The sequence below is a fragment of the Cordyceps fumosorosea genome (genome assembly GCF_001636725.1).
Source record: "Cordyceps fumosorosea ARSEF 2679 chromosome Unknown scaffold_55, whole genome shotgun sequence".
Lineage (NCBI taxonomy): Eukaryota > Fungi > Ascomycota > Sordariomycetes > Hypocreales > Cordycipitaceae > Cordyceps > Cordyceps fumosorosea.
This window is the reverse complement of record NW_017387355.1, coordinates 53,608-68,821: the sequence shown is the minus strand read 5'-3', so window position 1 is coordinate 68,821 and position 15,214 is coordinate 53,608. Positions and strand designations below refer to the sequence as shown.

At 41.4% G+C, this 15,214-nt stretch overlaps 3 protein-coding genes across 3 annotated transcripts; 2 read left to right on the top strand and 1 right to left on the bottom strand.

Moving 5' to 3' along the window:
- Window positions 1-1,742: 1,742 nt before the first annotated feature.
- ISF_09574 (Major facilitator superfamily domain, general substrate transporter) lies at window positions 1,743-3,567 on the bottom strand (the record flags this gene model as incomplete). The annotated part of the gene is made up of 4 exons (XM_018853175.1): window positions 1,743-1,988; window positions 2,045-2,149; window positions 2,206-3,413; window positions 3,495-3,567. 4 exons carry the CDS (start codon window positions 3,565-3,567, stop codon window positions 1,743-1,745), a joined length of 1,632 nt encoding a protein of 543 aa, XP_018699653.1.
- Window positions 3,568-4,350: 783 nt separating this feature from the next.
- On the top strand, window positions 4,351-5,979 carry ISF_09573 (amidohydrolase family protein; the record flags this gene model as incomplete). The annotated part of the gene is made up of 1 exon (XM_018853174.1): window positions 4,351-5,979. One exon carries the CDS (start codon window positions 4,351-4,353, stop codon window positions 5,977-5,979), a length of 1,629 nt encoding a protein of 542 aa, XP_018699652.1.
- A 5,230-nt stretch (window positions 5,980-11,209) lies between these two features.
- On the top strand, window positions 11,210-13,823 carry ISF_09572 (FluG domain-containing protein; the record flags this gene model as incomplete). Its single annotated transcript, XM_018853173.1, has 4 exons — window positions 11,210-11,442; window positions 11,499-12,260; window positions 12,325-12,674; window positions 12,733-13,823. 4 exons carry the CDS (start codon window positions 11,210-11,212, stop codon window positions 13,821-13,823), a joined length of 2,436 nt encoding a protein of 811 aa, XP_018699651.1.
- Between the last annotated feature and the right edge of the window lie 1,391 nt (window positions 13,824-15,214).

The window sequence follows — 15,214 nt, the reverse complement described above, 5'->3', positions numbered from 1 at the left end:
TCTTATATTAATAATTAAATAGTATTATTATAATTAAAATAGTTTTAAAATAATTAAATAAATAAAGATTAAAATAATATAAAGTATTATAAAAAAGTATTAACTATTTATATTAATATATTTTTATTCTGTTTTTATTATAATAAAAAATAGTATATTCTATATAATCTAATAATACTAACTTAATATAGTCTATTAGAGTATCTTAAGAAGACTACTTTAGTTTTATTATAGTAAAAACCTTAATAAAAGATTTAATTATTAAAGAGTAGTAGTATAGTTACTATAAGTAACTATTAATATAAAGTTAAATTAAATCTCTTATAGAAAGAAGAAAGAAGGAAAGTATTATAAAGTAGTTATTATATATAAAAGAGAGTCTCCTCTATTAGGTTTATACTTTAGACTATTAAACTATTAATCTAGTTAGACTATAGTTTTAACTCTTATATTTATTTTTAAAGAGTAATATAATTATAAAGTACTTTACTTAGAGGACTCTAGTTATATAATAATCCCTTTTATATTTTTATAAATATAGAATTATTACTACCTCCTTATAGAGAGCTTAGTAGTAGCTTACTATTATATAAGTACTTATACACACTTAATATATATAATATAGGGGCTCTAATAGGTGCCCTAATAGGACTCTAATAATAATAGAGAATAGAATAAATATATAATAAAAAGGATATTTAGTAAATAGTTAGACTAGACTTTTATTAATTAATTTAAATAATAACTTTACTATTAAGAGATATTTTTTAATATAATTTATAGTATAATAACTACTTTTAGTACTCTATACTTTTAAATTAACTTTTTCTTAAAAAATAAACTAACTATAGATTAGTATTAAACTATTATTAAAATAGAGTACTAATAAGTAGTTATTATAGTAGTCTTATAAATATACTAAAGTATTATAAATACAGATTATAGTAGTTTAATAAGTAACTATAAACTATATATAAAAGAATAAAAATAAAAAAAAAAAAGTTAATTATATAATTAAATTCTTAAATATTATAATAATCTAGTATTAATCTAGGATTTATAAATTTATAAATAAAGTATAGCAGTCTAAAAGATATAGTAAAAAAAGGGATAAATATATATAAAAGAGGATATTTAATATATAATTAAATTAAAACTTTATTAATTAATCTAAAAAACTATTCTATTATTAAAAGATATTTTTTATTAAAAGTCTTACTATAAAAATACTATTATACTAACTATTATTATAAAACCTTTAGAAGAATATTATTATTAATTACTTTATAAAATATTAATTTCTTTTAAAAAACTTTAAAACTATTAAATTTTATTTTAATTTTCTAATTTTATTATTCTATTCTTTACTTTTATTTTATATTATATTATTTTATTCTTTATTCTATTTTATTATTTACATTATTTTCTTTTATTATAGTATTCTTTTTTAATATATAATAAATTATTTCTTTTTATTTCTTATATTATAATTTATAATAATAATCTATTAAATATAAAATAATTTAACTATATTATATACTACTACTTAGAGTTTAAGAATGTAAAGAGTATCTCTCTAGAGTCTAGAGTAGTTATAAACTAATAACCTACTAATTGTGTAGAAAAACGGCTAAGTGAATTCGATTTCCTTCTTTAACGCAAAGTAAATGATTATCAATCTATCCTAGGATGGGGAAAAATATCTCGCCATCTACCCTATAATGTTATTACGACTAGCTATTCTAGTCGCGAGCTGTCGGCTGGCGCTTGGCGCGATCACGGTATCTCTGAGCCGTAGCAGCTCTGAACCTCTTGCCCCAAATCAGGAACGGCACTGCAAGTAACTGAATAACAAATATGACAGCTGCCACAATGACGTGGACATTGATGAGCCCCATTGCCGTAATCCACGGAGTTAGTGCAAATAGAATTACGACGGCAAAAACATTGCGCATAAAAATAATTCCAATCATAGATGATCCAACAATCTAAATGCCAACAAGTCAGCAAATGTTCTGGTCCTAGCTACTGATAGGAAACGTACAGAGTGGTAGCAGTCCATGGTGTAAGAAAGTGCGATGCTTCCCGAGACCGCGAGGCAGAAGCTGAACGAGCCAGAACCCACAGCAACAAGAGGCCAAGCGACGCCCTATATAAAAGCATTAGCAAAAGTTTTGTAGAAAAGCGATCTTGTTTCTATCTTACGTAGGAAAATCCCAAGCCGACCATGAGGACGCTTGCAGGTGTGAGAATTATGCAAGGCAGCGACAGCCACAGTCTCATCTCGGGCTCGTATAGTCCGCCATTTCTCTTTGACAAGGACAAAATGAGCCGATCGTCCAACCAGCCGCCAACAAAGGCTGCGGGAATAGCTGAGATGAAACCGGAAAGATTGATAAGGCCGACGCCTATGGCTGTGAAATTGTATGGCGGTAGAAACAAATACGTCGCTTGAACAGACATGACCAGGGCGAAAAGAGCCAGAAGGCTTCCAAAGGTAATGGCTGTAAAGGCCACGGCAGGGAAAGTGACAAGGATGACGAAAGAGTCAACTAGGTTCCGGAAGACATGCTCGTTCGTAGGCGACACTAGAGCCATACGCTCCCAATAAGTCTTCATCGGAATATTCTCATCAATGCGAGAGTGGTTGTTGGTGATGCTACGCTGCAGTGCGTCGTCAGCGTCGAGGCTCTTTTTCTTTCCGTCTGGTGAAATATCTTCTTCGTGGTCGTTGCCGAGAGGTAGTTGGTTAGCTAGAGTCTCGCCGTTGAGCATGGGGGTGTATTTTGACTCCTCAAATAGAAAGATGACAAGCACAAGATTGGCGCCGATGAGGATGACGCACCACCACCATATCCAGCGCCAGCCCTGGCTCTCAATCACGTAGCCGGCGGCGACCGGGCCGAGAGTCGACCCGATGGTGGTGGAAAACAGATAGTACGCGTTCATCGCAGCGTGCTGGTGCACGAAGAAGATGTCGGCAATGGTCATCTGCACAATCGTCTCGCAGATGCCACCACCGAATCCAGCCATCAGATTGCTCAGGAGCATGTCAGCTTTGGTCTTGGTCATAGCAAGCCACACGCAGGCAGTGACTTGCAGTACTAGACTGATGATGTAAATGGGCCGCCGACCATACTTGTTCATAAGAGGAACGAAGAGGATGCTGCTCAAGCCCAAGCCGGCGTAGCCCATGGCCTGCCCACTGTTCAGCGTGTTGATGTCAAAGCCCAGCTCGCTCTGGTACTGGCCAAACGCAATGACGCCAATATCGAGCTGAACAAACGTCAGCGTGACGTAGAGCAGCACGAGGCCGATGCTGAAGGCTTTGCGCGCCGTGGACCAATTGAGAGGATCATTTGGGTCTCTGGTTGGAATAGGATGAAGAAGTACTTTGCCGCTGCCATGCTGTACTAAATTAAAGAGTTAGGATATATATACGATAAAGGGTGCTTGTTCTTAAATTGAGAGAATAGATGGGTGCGGTGTCCTACAGTCTTCCAAGAGCAGCGTCCCAGGCGGGTGTTGTTGGTCCTGCAGGCGTTGCTCCGTCGTCGGACTCGCCATTTTCAACCACGAGTGTCTCAGCAAAATGATTGAGTACTTTGTCAGCGGAGATTGTGTATTTCCGGGAGATTGCAGGTAAGATGAAAATCTGGGGAACAATAACAGTGTGGGCTCTCCCCTACTTTTATTGTGCTCCGCAGCCGCTTTCGCATTTGTGTCTGGAGCTCAGACGCTTCAACAGTCGTTTGTGGCATCTGCTAGCGTGATAGAAAGTCTCGGCAATTGTTCGTTTTCTGCTTAATTTGAAAAGCCTTCGGAACGGTTAATGCAAAAGATAAAAGCGGGAAGATAGCCCGGTCCCCCGCGGACAGCGATAGCTGCGAAGCCACGCGAAGATCCCGGCACCGGATGCGGGGGTATTGCGGCTTGAAGGAGTAATGATCACCGCATTGCCGTTTTGGTATCTGACTTAACAATCAATTCTTTGCGATAAGTGGCTATTCGAAGATTGATATCCAAAGCATAGCCTCCTATGAAAGAAAATGGCGACCTCTCCACGATAAGTTTCCGGCCAGAATGGTTGTACTTATACGCGTGGCTGACTTGACAGCAACCCGCAAAGTTTATCTTCCGCGCCCGCGGACACCGGAAGGCTGCGCTAAATTGCTAAGACGAGACGCGTGGCGCTTCGCTTTAATACAACAATATTGTGCACTCTGCACACAGTAGTCGCTTGTCTGATAAGGTCTTTCTTCTTTACTACTCTGACAACTTTATCTACTATCTTTATTTGCACTGCTGTGGCAGCCGAGATACGCCATCTGTTGCGTCAGTTTCCAAGCCATGCCTACAGTTCTGACCAACGGTCGGTTTCTTCGGCCGCCTGCTGAATACAACACAAGCAACGCCGAATTTGCACAATGCCTCGCAATAAACGACCAAGATGGTACTGTTCAACATGTTGGACTCTATGAAGACGCTGCTATCCAAGAGCTTGTGAGGTCTGGTGCGCGAGTGCTGGACATGCAAGGACGCTTGATTATACCCGGACTCATCGACAGCCACATGCACGTGCTTCATACAGGGGAGTCACTGGATCAGTTGGATCTCAAGAACTGCAAGGATCTAGAGGAGATTCGCGATTCTATCCGAAAATACGCAAAGGCACACCCCGATGTGCCGCGCCTTTCGTGCCGCAGTTGGTTTCAAGCATCCACCAACAACGAAGCCCTGGCCAGCACGCTCGATGACCTGGACCCGCGACCCATTTACATCACCGCATTTGACGTGCACTCTATGTGGTGCAGCACAGCTGCTTTGGACGAGCTGCAAGTCGCTGCCATGGAAGACCCGCCTGGTGGTAAAATCCACCGAGATGAGCATGGTAGGCCCAGCGGATTGTTGTCGGAGAGTGCAGCCTTGGGCCTGGCGATGCCGTTCCTCAGCAAGCAGCACACCGAGGAGCAAAAGCTCCAGTTTGTGCACGATGCTTTTGTAGCGTACGTCAAGAGTGGCTACACGGGACTGGTTGAAATGGCCATGGATGACGCCACGCTTGACATACTTCTCAAGTATCGCGCCAGTCGCGGCGGAAGCTTGCCAATCTGGATGGCCATGCACTGGTTCATTGCACCAACGCGCTCTGCTGAGGACAATCTGAAGCAAGTGGAGCGCGCGATTGAACTCAAGAAAAAGTTCAACGCTACGGATACGCCAGACTGTCGTATCGCAGGAATCAAGCTGATGTGCGACGGTGTGGTGGACTCGTGCACAGCCAGCCTCGTCGAGCCGTATTCTCACACCGGGCAGAATGAGCCGACCATGTGGACACTGGATGAGCTGCGGCCTATCTTGAAGAGAGCGGACAACGCCGGTTTACAAATTGCCATCCACGCAATCGGAGATGCAGCCATCAAGCTCGCTCTTGACGGGTTGGAAGCTGTAAACAATCCGACCGGGCGACATCGCATTGAACATCTCGAGACGTGCGCGCCCGAGGACGTTCCTCGTCTGGGCAAGCTGGGCATCACGGCTTCGGTCCAGCCCGTCCACAGCGATCCGTTCAACTTGACGGCGTGGCCAGATCTTATCGGAGCCAAGCGATGCGGCCACGTTTTCCCCTACAATGGTTTTGCTGAGCATGGCGCCATCGTTGCGCTGGGTACGGACGCTCCAACCGCGTCCCACGAGCCGCTGCCCAACTTGTACACTGCAACGACGCGCAAGTCCGGACACAAGCCCGAAATGACAGAAGCAACTACGCCACAGTTTGCACTGAGTTTAGCTGCCGCTACAGCTGCCTATACACAAGGTGCCGCTTACAGTTGCTTTGCAGATGCACACGTTGGTAAGCTCGAGGTGGGCAAGTTGGCCAACTTGACCGTTTTAGACGCAGCTTGGGAACCCACTCGGCTCCTACAGGGTAGCGTGGCTGAAACATGGTATAGAGGACGGAAGCTGCTTATTAAATAACAGGAACTAGCAGTTAGCCGACTGTATCTACAGTATTCCTATAGGGTCCTTAGATTTTAAGGCCCTTATTAGGACGCTAATAAAGTACTGTTTTCTATAATATAGTAGGTAGTAATATGTGTTTTCTCCTATTAGGTATTTTACCTATTTTAGGTATTATATATATATATTTTAACTATTATAACTATTATAACTATTATAATAATCTTTACTATCTTTACTATCTTTACTATTATAAAGATAGGTTAAATACCTAGTATAAGACATACTACTACCTACTAAAAGGTTAATAGAAGGTACTTAGTAACTTTATATTATAAATACACTAAGGTGCTATAGATAAGGGGTAGGGTGGCCTAATAAAGTGACTATAGGGCGCTTATAAAGGTGTAACAATAAACAGACTAGTTATATAACTAGATCACTAGGGATTATAGTAATCTAGTACTAATCTAGGATTATTAAGATTATAAAGTAAGCTAAGTAATCTAAATAATATAGTAGAGAATAGATTATATATATAAAGAAGGGGATTTCTAATAGATAGTTAGACTAGATCTCTACTAATTAATCTAAGTAATAACTATACTATTAAAAGATATCTCTTAAATATAACTTATAATAACTACTTATTAGTACTCTATATATTTAAACTAACTCTCTTCTTAAAAAATAGATTAACTATAGATTTAGATTAAGCTACTATTATACTTTAATAAGTAGAAGATATTTATAAGACTTCTTTATAGGTTAGAGTATAGTCTAACTTATATTTACTTACTACTAGTAAGTTTAGATTCTTATATAATATCTTATACTATTAGGTGACTCTTATATAGACCTCTATTATACTATAATCTTAAGTTTATTTTTAATAGGATACTTAGAGGTAACTTAGGACTTATTTATATAAAAATTATACTTTATTAAAATTAGTAAGGATTTATATATAAATCTATATAGTTTTTATCTAACTTTTAAATAAGGTTAAAGGTTATATATTAAGCTAGTACGGGTTTTATATAGGTATTTTTAGACTTACTAAAAGAAGTAAAAAATCTACTTTTTATATTATTATTTAAAGCATCTAGAAAGTATTAAGTTACTATAGAAGATATAGTAACTTAAAGAATACTTAAAAGATACTTAATTAATCTATAATAATATATAGTTTATTTATTATTAATAAGTTATAATTATTTAAAACTATTAATAATAATATTAAAATATTATTTTCTAATAATAATAAAAGTAATAAATATAATTAACTTCTACAGTATTATAAAGACTTTAAAATAATTAAATTAACTTATAATTAACTCTTTAATAAACTATTAAATATAGTTTTAATTAGTATTATTATTAATAGTAGTTCTATAAGTAATTTTAGTTATTAAAAAAGTATTCTAGATTCTTTAAAGATCTTTATATTTATTTACTATTTAACTTAAGTACTATAGTTAATTTTTAAATTATAATCTTATTAAATTATAAAAGTCTTAATAAATAGATTCTAATTATAAAAGCTTTTTTATATTAATATTATTATTTTAGTATTATTTAAATAATAAGGCATTTTAAATAAAAGTCTCTTTATACTTATAGTATAGTATAGTTTATTTTAAATTTAATTATAGATTAATAATTAGAATTTTAATTTATATAGTCTATTTTATATAAAAAAAAGTATATAAAGTTAATATTATTAAAAATAGTAAAATAGTTAAATAATAGAATACTTATAATAGAGTTATTATTCTAACTATAATAAAGTAGATTAGTACTTTAATAATCTCTCTACTATAAGCGCTAATAAAATATACTATAGGTCCTAAGTATCCTATCTTTTAAAAAACTTAAGATTAGAGCATTAGTGCGATCAACAGCTCGAACAAAATTCTCCAGGATGATTAGCAAGCGACTGGCCGTTCAGCTTCCAAATCGGACGCCCAGTAAAAAACTCTCGCCTATGCTCTTGGAAACTACCAACGGTAAGAGGTTTTGGCGCAAGAATCGCCTGGCACCTCCGAAGGCCCTGGACCATGAGTCTGTAGAGTGCGTACCACAAGGTGCACGTAGAGCCTCTTAACGGGGATAACCCAGCAGTCAATTGGGCAGCGTGCATCCTTAATATATTCGGGCGTATGGGCCCGAAACTGAAGGAGCAGCAAAAATCGGCCGTCCCAGCAGAAGACTTGCGGACATTGATAGTTAGAGTTAACTAGGAAAAGACCCATAAATACAGGACTGTCTGTACTTGAGTTAATTGACAGTATATAGACGTTACTTACCCGCGAAGCTCACGCGCTAGTTTCTGTTGGTTCTGCCTTCAACGCGTTCGCCTGCCAATCCTTCTCATTGATTAGGTTTCTTTCCATTTCGGCGATTGCGACGGGATATCGTTGGTTGCCAATATACACGCCATAGGTTGAGTCCACATTTTCCGAATTTTGATTTCGCTTAGGGGTGTCGGTGTGGCAGGTCTGAACGATCGCGGGATATCTGACCCACGCCGCCATCACAATGTCCGATATTTCTGTATGCCACCAATGCTCCGCGTCAGACTCGGTCTCCAGTCTCCAGTAACGCTTGTTTGGTAGATGAGCAGGCTCCCTAGTCCTTTTTCCCTCGTCATTTCCAAGAGCTAGAAACGCCCGATCGAAATCAGCATTGTCAATGGTCGTGTGAATAGTGAGGTTTTGCATCGATTCGTATGCCCGTGCCCATGGTTTGTCTGTGTAAGATTTAAACTCTGGGTTATAGAGGGTATTAATAGCGTCCTAGTGTATAAGATTATAGGCAGTAGGCATAATAGCGGTATTTGGTCGATTTTCAGGCTAGCGATGTAAAGTTTTCGGATGTCGAAATACAGGACCACTTGGTTCCTGTGGATCTGCTGGCTGGAAGTGAGCGCAAACTAGGAGTCTGTGAGCAAGTAATAAGGAGAAGGAAGGAGAAAAAATAAGAAAGGGCGTTATAGTTAGAGTTACCTCGCGTTTTGAGTGAGTTTTATTGTCTTTGCCCAGCAACTCCCAGCCTCGCAGGCAGCCGTTGACTCAGACACAGCCTAATGAAAGAGCAGAGGAACAGGCAGGCTGCGGCATGTGATAAACACGTGCACGACCCCTACGCACGACGACACGAAGGCCAAGCTTGACCAACCTACCCTCCCTCCTTACTAAGTCCACCCATATCTTGCGTAATGGAGGCCAGAGACGATGTTCTTGTCGACCATGTTCCGTGCCTGCCTTCAGCAGCCCACGATGCTGATATTCCGCTCCCCAAGTACCGACTTCCTAGGGAACCAGAACGTTACCGGCTTTCCGCAGCTTGACTTGCCATGGCCCCACGCGAGCCCCCGACAAAACCTATTATAAGTGAAGTGTCCAGTTGTGCAATCCCTAATAAAGGCCTGTGCTAATCGAACACTGTGGAGAATAGTGCTTCTGGTTGCGCACCCGTCTGATCTCCGCGCAAGCTTCTCCGATTTCTCGTTTGCATCCCCATGTCCTAGGACTACGGATCTGCCCGTCAACCTTGGCTGACTTCTTCACATTCATTACCCGGCTCCTCCCCGCCTTTGCCCAGTCTTAGGTCCGTATTGTCTTTCCAGAGTAGTTCCTTCCTAACCGTGCTGTACTAAAGATACAGAAATCCGGCAAAGACCAAGAAAGCATGGACGAATTTTTTTACACTGAAGTCGAGGCGTATTGTGTCCTCCGCCCCTTATAGGGCACTATTATCCCTAAGTTTTATGGCCTTTTACACTATAACGGACGATAGACTCTACTTTTAGAGTTTTTACTAGGTATCTCACTATCCAGTCCTAAAGGCGCAACCTTCTATAAAGTGCTTTACTTAGAGGACTCTAGTTATATAATAATCCCTTTTATATTTTTATAAAGATAGAATTATTATTACTTTCTTATAGAGAGCTTAATAGTAGCTTACTATTATATAAGTGCTTATATATACTTAATATATATAATATAGAGGCTTTAATAAGTACTCTAATAGGACCCTAATAGACTACTCTTCCTTTTTACACTATCCTTAGTACACTTATTATTAAGTATATATATAATAGTATTAAATATATTAAGCCTTTATAGGTTCTTTATATATAATTTAATAATTTTACTTTTATTATTTATTTAGTAGTTTATATTTATTTTATAATTAGTCCTCCTTTTTTTATTATTTAACTATATTATTCTTTTATTATATAGTTACTATATTTTACTTAAGTCTTTTTTTTCTTTTCTTTTTTCTACTTAATATATTTTTTACTTTTATTTTCTTTTTATTACTTTTATATTTTTAAAGTAAATAGGTTTCTATTATTATACTTTTATACTATTCTTTTATTATTCTTTTATTAAACCTTCTATTCTCTTTTATTCTTTTTATTAATATATTCTTTATTTTTACTTTCTTCTTACTACTTCTTTATCTTTAAAGTAAATAGGTTTCTACTATTATACTTTTATACTACTTTTTTATTATTCTTTTATTAGGCCTTTCTTTCTTTTTTATTCTTTTTATTAATATATTTTTTACTTTTACTTTCTTTTTACTACTTTTTTAGTTTAAATATAAAAGACTTTATTATTATTTACTATAAGTATAATATAATTTTATTATATATATATAAGGTTCTTATATTATTATTCTTTTTATTTAATAGTTTTTTATTTTTATTTTTTAATCTTATAGTTACTTTATTAACTCTAGTATAGATTATTAAGGATAAATATCCTTTAAGGCCCTATTTTTTACTTTTTTTTCTCTTTTTTTTTAAGAATTATTAAATTTAGTATATTTTAATACTTTTATTACTCTTTAAATGCAAGATCCGCTGCTGGAGCCACCAAATCTGGCGGGTTCTGCCGCCGTTTTTAGCGGCAACAGCAGTGAGGGGACTCACGCTCCAGGCGCACCCCTGCCAGGTACCGTGTACTTCTGGCGGCATTGGCTACACACAACCCACTGGCCCCTCCAACGACCACACCAGCCTGCTTCCCGTTTCCTGTTGCTCGTTGGCCGTGTGCTAATTTCGCTGCCCACGAACTTCGGCGGCTGTTACCACCAGAATGGCCGGCACGACAATATATAGAGCGGCGGCGCCCTCGTTGCCCCTTCCTCCTCCTTTCATCCATCACCCCAAGACCGTTGTGGCCTCCAACCGTGGCCGCCCCCGCACCCGGTCAACAGAAGCGATCCATCCACGATGCCAAGCGCCGTCGCCCGCACACGACATGCAAACGCTCCAGACAACCACCACCTGGACTTCCTCCAGTTTCAAAAAGCCAAGCAGCTTGAAAAAGCAGCAAAGCCTGCGCCGCTCTCGGCCGAGCAGCATGCCGCGAATCGGGAGTGTCTCAGCACTGTTCAATTCGTGCAGCCGAATTACTCTGCCGAAACGGAGATCAACGTCTCCGGCATCTTGGGAAGATGGAAACGGTACGCCAAGATCGCCTACAAGCCTATCTTGGAGCCCACAGCTAACCCTGGTGCAGCTACTGCAATGAGATGAATGTCGGCGACTGGCGAGCCACGATTGCTAACCTGAGCCGCGCCACTACGATGGATTTTTTTCTCTTCGTCTGCGGCAACTACAAAGTGCGATCGTGGGGCTCTTCAGGGGAGTACATCCGCCAGTTCCAGCAGCTCTACACGACTGTCACAGGGCGCTACATGGATAGAAATGATGCGAAGGAAGTCTACAAGGTATGGAAACCCGCTGAGCTGAGCTCCCAATCATGCGTGTTGACCACAGCCCAGTACCACCGAACTGTCTTAATACCTCGCTTCCATCTCCGAGCACCGAATATAGACGGCAAGCCAGTCCTGAATGTCGACAGTCTTCGGGTCATTCTGACGTTCAACATCGCGTACGACACGAGCGTATTCAGCCTTGGGCGGCATCGCATCCAGCTGGCCGGCTGCTATCAGCTCCTGTGTTACACTGGAGCACGACCTGCAGAGTTGGTGGACAACGAGAGGAAGGGCCCGAAGGATGGCTCCAGAGAAATACTCTTTGGGCAGAAAGTCATACAAGAAGCGGACAGCGACGGCAGCGCGGACCGGACGCTAGACAAGCGTTCCAAAGAACTCAACAAGATGCTCCTACGAGAGACAACGAAGAGAGGCCGTCCTAAAGCTCTCTGCTATGAGGACATTCTTTTGATGCTAGTGCGACACCCCGCTACAGGAAAGCCTGTCCTGGCCATGGCCATTAAATTCATCCACCACAAAGGAGCAGACAACAAGCCGAAGCCGTGTGTTCTACCTCATATACCACCCCACTACCATCTGGCCGGCTGCTAATTGCGAAATGTTTAGGACGATTTTTTTCTTCACGCCTACTAGGAAGCTGATATTTGACGCGGTCATGGTTATCGTCGCGCTGGCCCTGCATGACCATGCGTTCGATGCGTCGTGCCTAACCGATGCCAATAGTCTGCTCTCGAAGGATGTTTGGGGTCCTCAGGATTGCATGCCAATCCGCTGGAAAAAGGAGAAATTGAAAGTCCCTGTTTTTCGCCGCATCAACGGTGCAACGTTGTCTGAAAACGAGGCGATGCTCTACTCTAAGCTGAATTATGATATGGGCCGGCAGAGCCTGGAGTCCGGCCATGAGAAGGCTTGGACGCCCAGGTTTGCCCGGCGAGGTGCGGCGAACGCCGCAAATGGTAGGCCAGAGATTGCACATGCCGCCACCATCATCGACACTAATGCTAACTCTGCTAGGCGACGCACCGGATTCGGTCCGCGATCAGATGATGCGGCATGACCCTCAATTCGCCACATTTTTCTCTGCGTATCTGAACGAGATTGCCAACTTTGATCTCCAGAATGCCTTCCTGGAGGAGGAGAAGCAAAGTCAGCTCTTTCGCATGTTTGCACATGTGAGCTTCACCCGCGACCCTCGTGCCGTTCGGGATATGGTGCCTGATGCAGTATGGGCGAATCAACCTCCCGACCCCGAGATTGTGGAGTTGGAGGAGGAGCGCACAAAGCTTAAGCAGGGAAGGTATCGAATTGAGGATAGTCAGCATGAGGAGAGAATACGAACGCTCACGGACGAGATCAGAAACAAGCGGACACAGCGCGATAGAATGACTGTGAAAGAATACCGCGAATACTATTTCTACAACCGTCCCACCTGGGACATTGAGGCCCAAGCCCGCGGCGAGGTGGACGAAGAATTCGAGCAGCCAGCAATTGACCTTGTCATACCGGAACAGGCAAGATTGGCCGAAATTCTGTGCCTGCAGCCCGATGGCTGGACAGATGATGAGCTTTTCAAATACAGAGTTGAGGCCATAGACTTGATGGTGGCTCTTTGTGATAAGAAGGAAACAGGCAAAACTAGACGCGCGCAGCGGCCAGCCAGGATCGAGGCTTCTATCAAGCAAGAGTCGCCGGAAAGTGACGCATCGTCGGAACTAGATTTCGGGCCGGATCCTTTCCCACTGCTTATGGAAACAACGCAATGCCCAGACTGCATTGGTGACGAGCAGATGCCGGTCGAGGCGCGGAAGTTTAAGTATTGCCGTCCGCCGGTACTGAATGACCACTTTGACGACGAGCACTTGGGCCGCCGAGAGACAGCCGAGCGACGTGGTGAGGCGATCTGGTGTGGCCATCCGAAATGCAGGCAGGAGAAGTTTGACCACGTGGACCATTTTCGAGGTCATGTTGAGCGAGTACATGGAGTGAGCCTCAGGTCATCGGACCAAGTCGCAAAGAGGAGACAAAGGCAGGCGGCGCGCCGTGAAAAGGCACACAGAGGACGGCAGCAGAAGAAACTCGCAAAGATGGCCGCCGTTAGAATGTGATCCAGCTGCTTGTACGTATATTATATTGTAAGTATTTGAGGTAGACTGCAGTATAGCAAATTATGGCATGTGAACCACTTGATGCTCTGCTTTATGACTTCTTGTCCTAGTGCGCACCAAACACGAGTCAGAATGCCTTGACGAACCGTATTGATGAATCTGAGGGCAATGTTTGCAAATCACACCAAGAAGAATCGGTCAAATGGAGTTCAATGCATTCTATTCGTACGTCTTCACCAAAACGCTATGCGGAGCTTATGAGCCAGATTGCTGTGGCCTGACCGGTTAGGTCAGGTCTCCAGCCGCCCAGTAGTCACTAATTTTACAGTCGCAGCCACGAAGCCACCTAACTAGGCGCACTCTCCTGGAGCTCTACGTTTGGAGATGGATGAACTTTTGTTGGAGACCAAGCTCGTGAAATCAAGCTAAGAGCTGTCTATAGAGGCTAACGAGCCTGGTCATTGGTCTTGGTTAGGCCACTAAGCGCCCTGTACTAACCTCAGTGCACTGGTTTTTCTTCTACCAATCGCGGTGGAGAGCTAACTAGGCGCCCTAGTGTTTTCTAGCCAAGACAGAGACCACGTGCTGAAAAGAAGCCACCGACTTTACCAGTCCTGCAGCATTTGCATTACTGTTTACCAGTCAAAACAGGGACTGCGTGCTGAAAAGAGGCTGACTTTACTAGTCCTACAACATTTACATCACAGTTTACCAGTCAAGACAGGGACAGCCAGTCAAGACAGCACTTACATCACTATTTACCAGTCAAGACAGAGACCACGTGCTGAAAAGAGGCCGACTTTACCAGTCCTACAGCATTTACATCACTGTTTACCAGTCAAGACAGCACTTACATCACTATTTACCAGTCAAGACAGAGACCACGTGCTGAAAAGAGGCCGACTTTACCAGTCCTCCAGCATTTACATCACTGTTTACCAGTCAAGACAGGGACAGCGTGCTGAAAAAGAGGCCGACTTTACTAGTCCTACAGCATTTACATCGCTGTTTACCAGTCAAGACAGGGACAGAGTGCTGAAAGAGGCCGACTCTACCAGTCCGGCAGCATTCTCAGCTCTGTTCAGAAGTTTACAGTGGATATAGTGCTGGAAAAAATGCTGCTTCTGACGGTTAAACCGCTGACCATTTACTGTCGTCGCAGCGCTGGCCACTGATTTACTGGTAAGGTTGCTTCTGAACAGAAAATCACGCTGATGGTCCCCAGGATTTCTCCATACTGGTAAGCATTCCGGTGTAATCACCACATCAACTCGCTAGCGCAAACTGCCTTGAACTACCACAAAGTGTCACTGACTTTTACTGTCACTAACAGCCACTGCCACTAACCGATTAGGGGTGATTATAGCTGATTTGATATGAGTAGCCTCTAC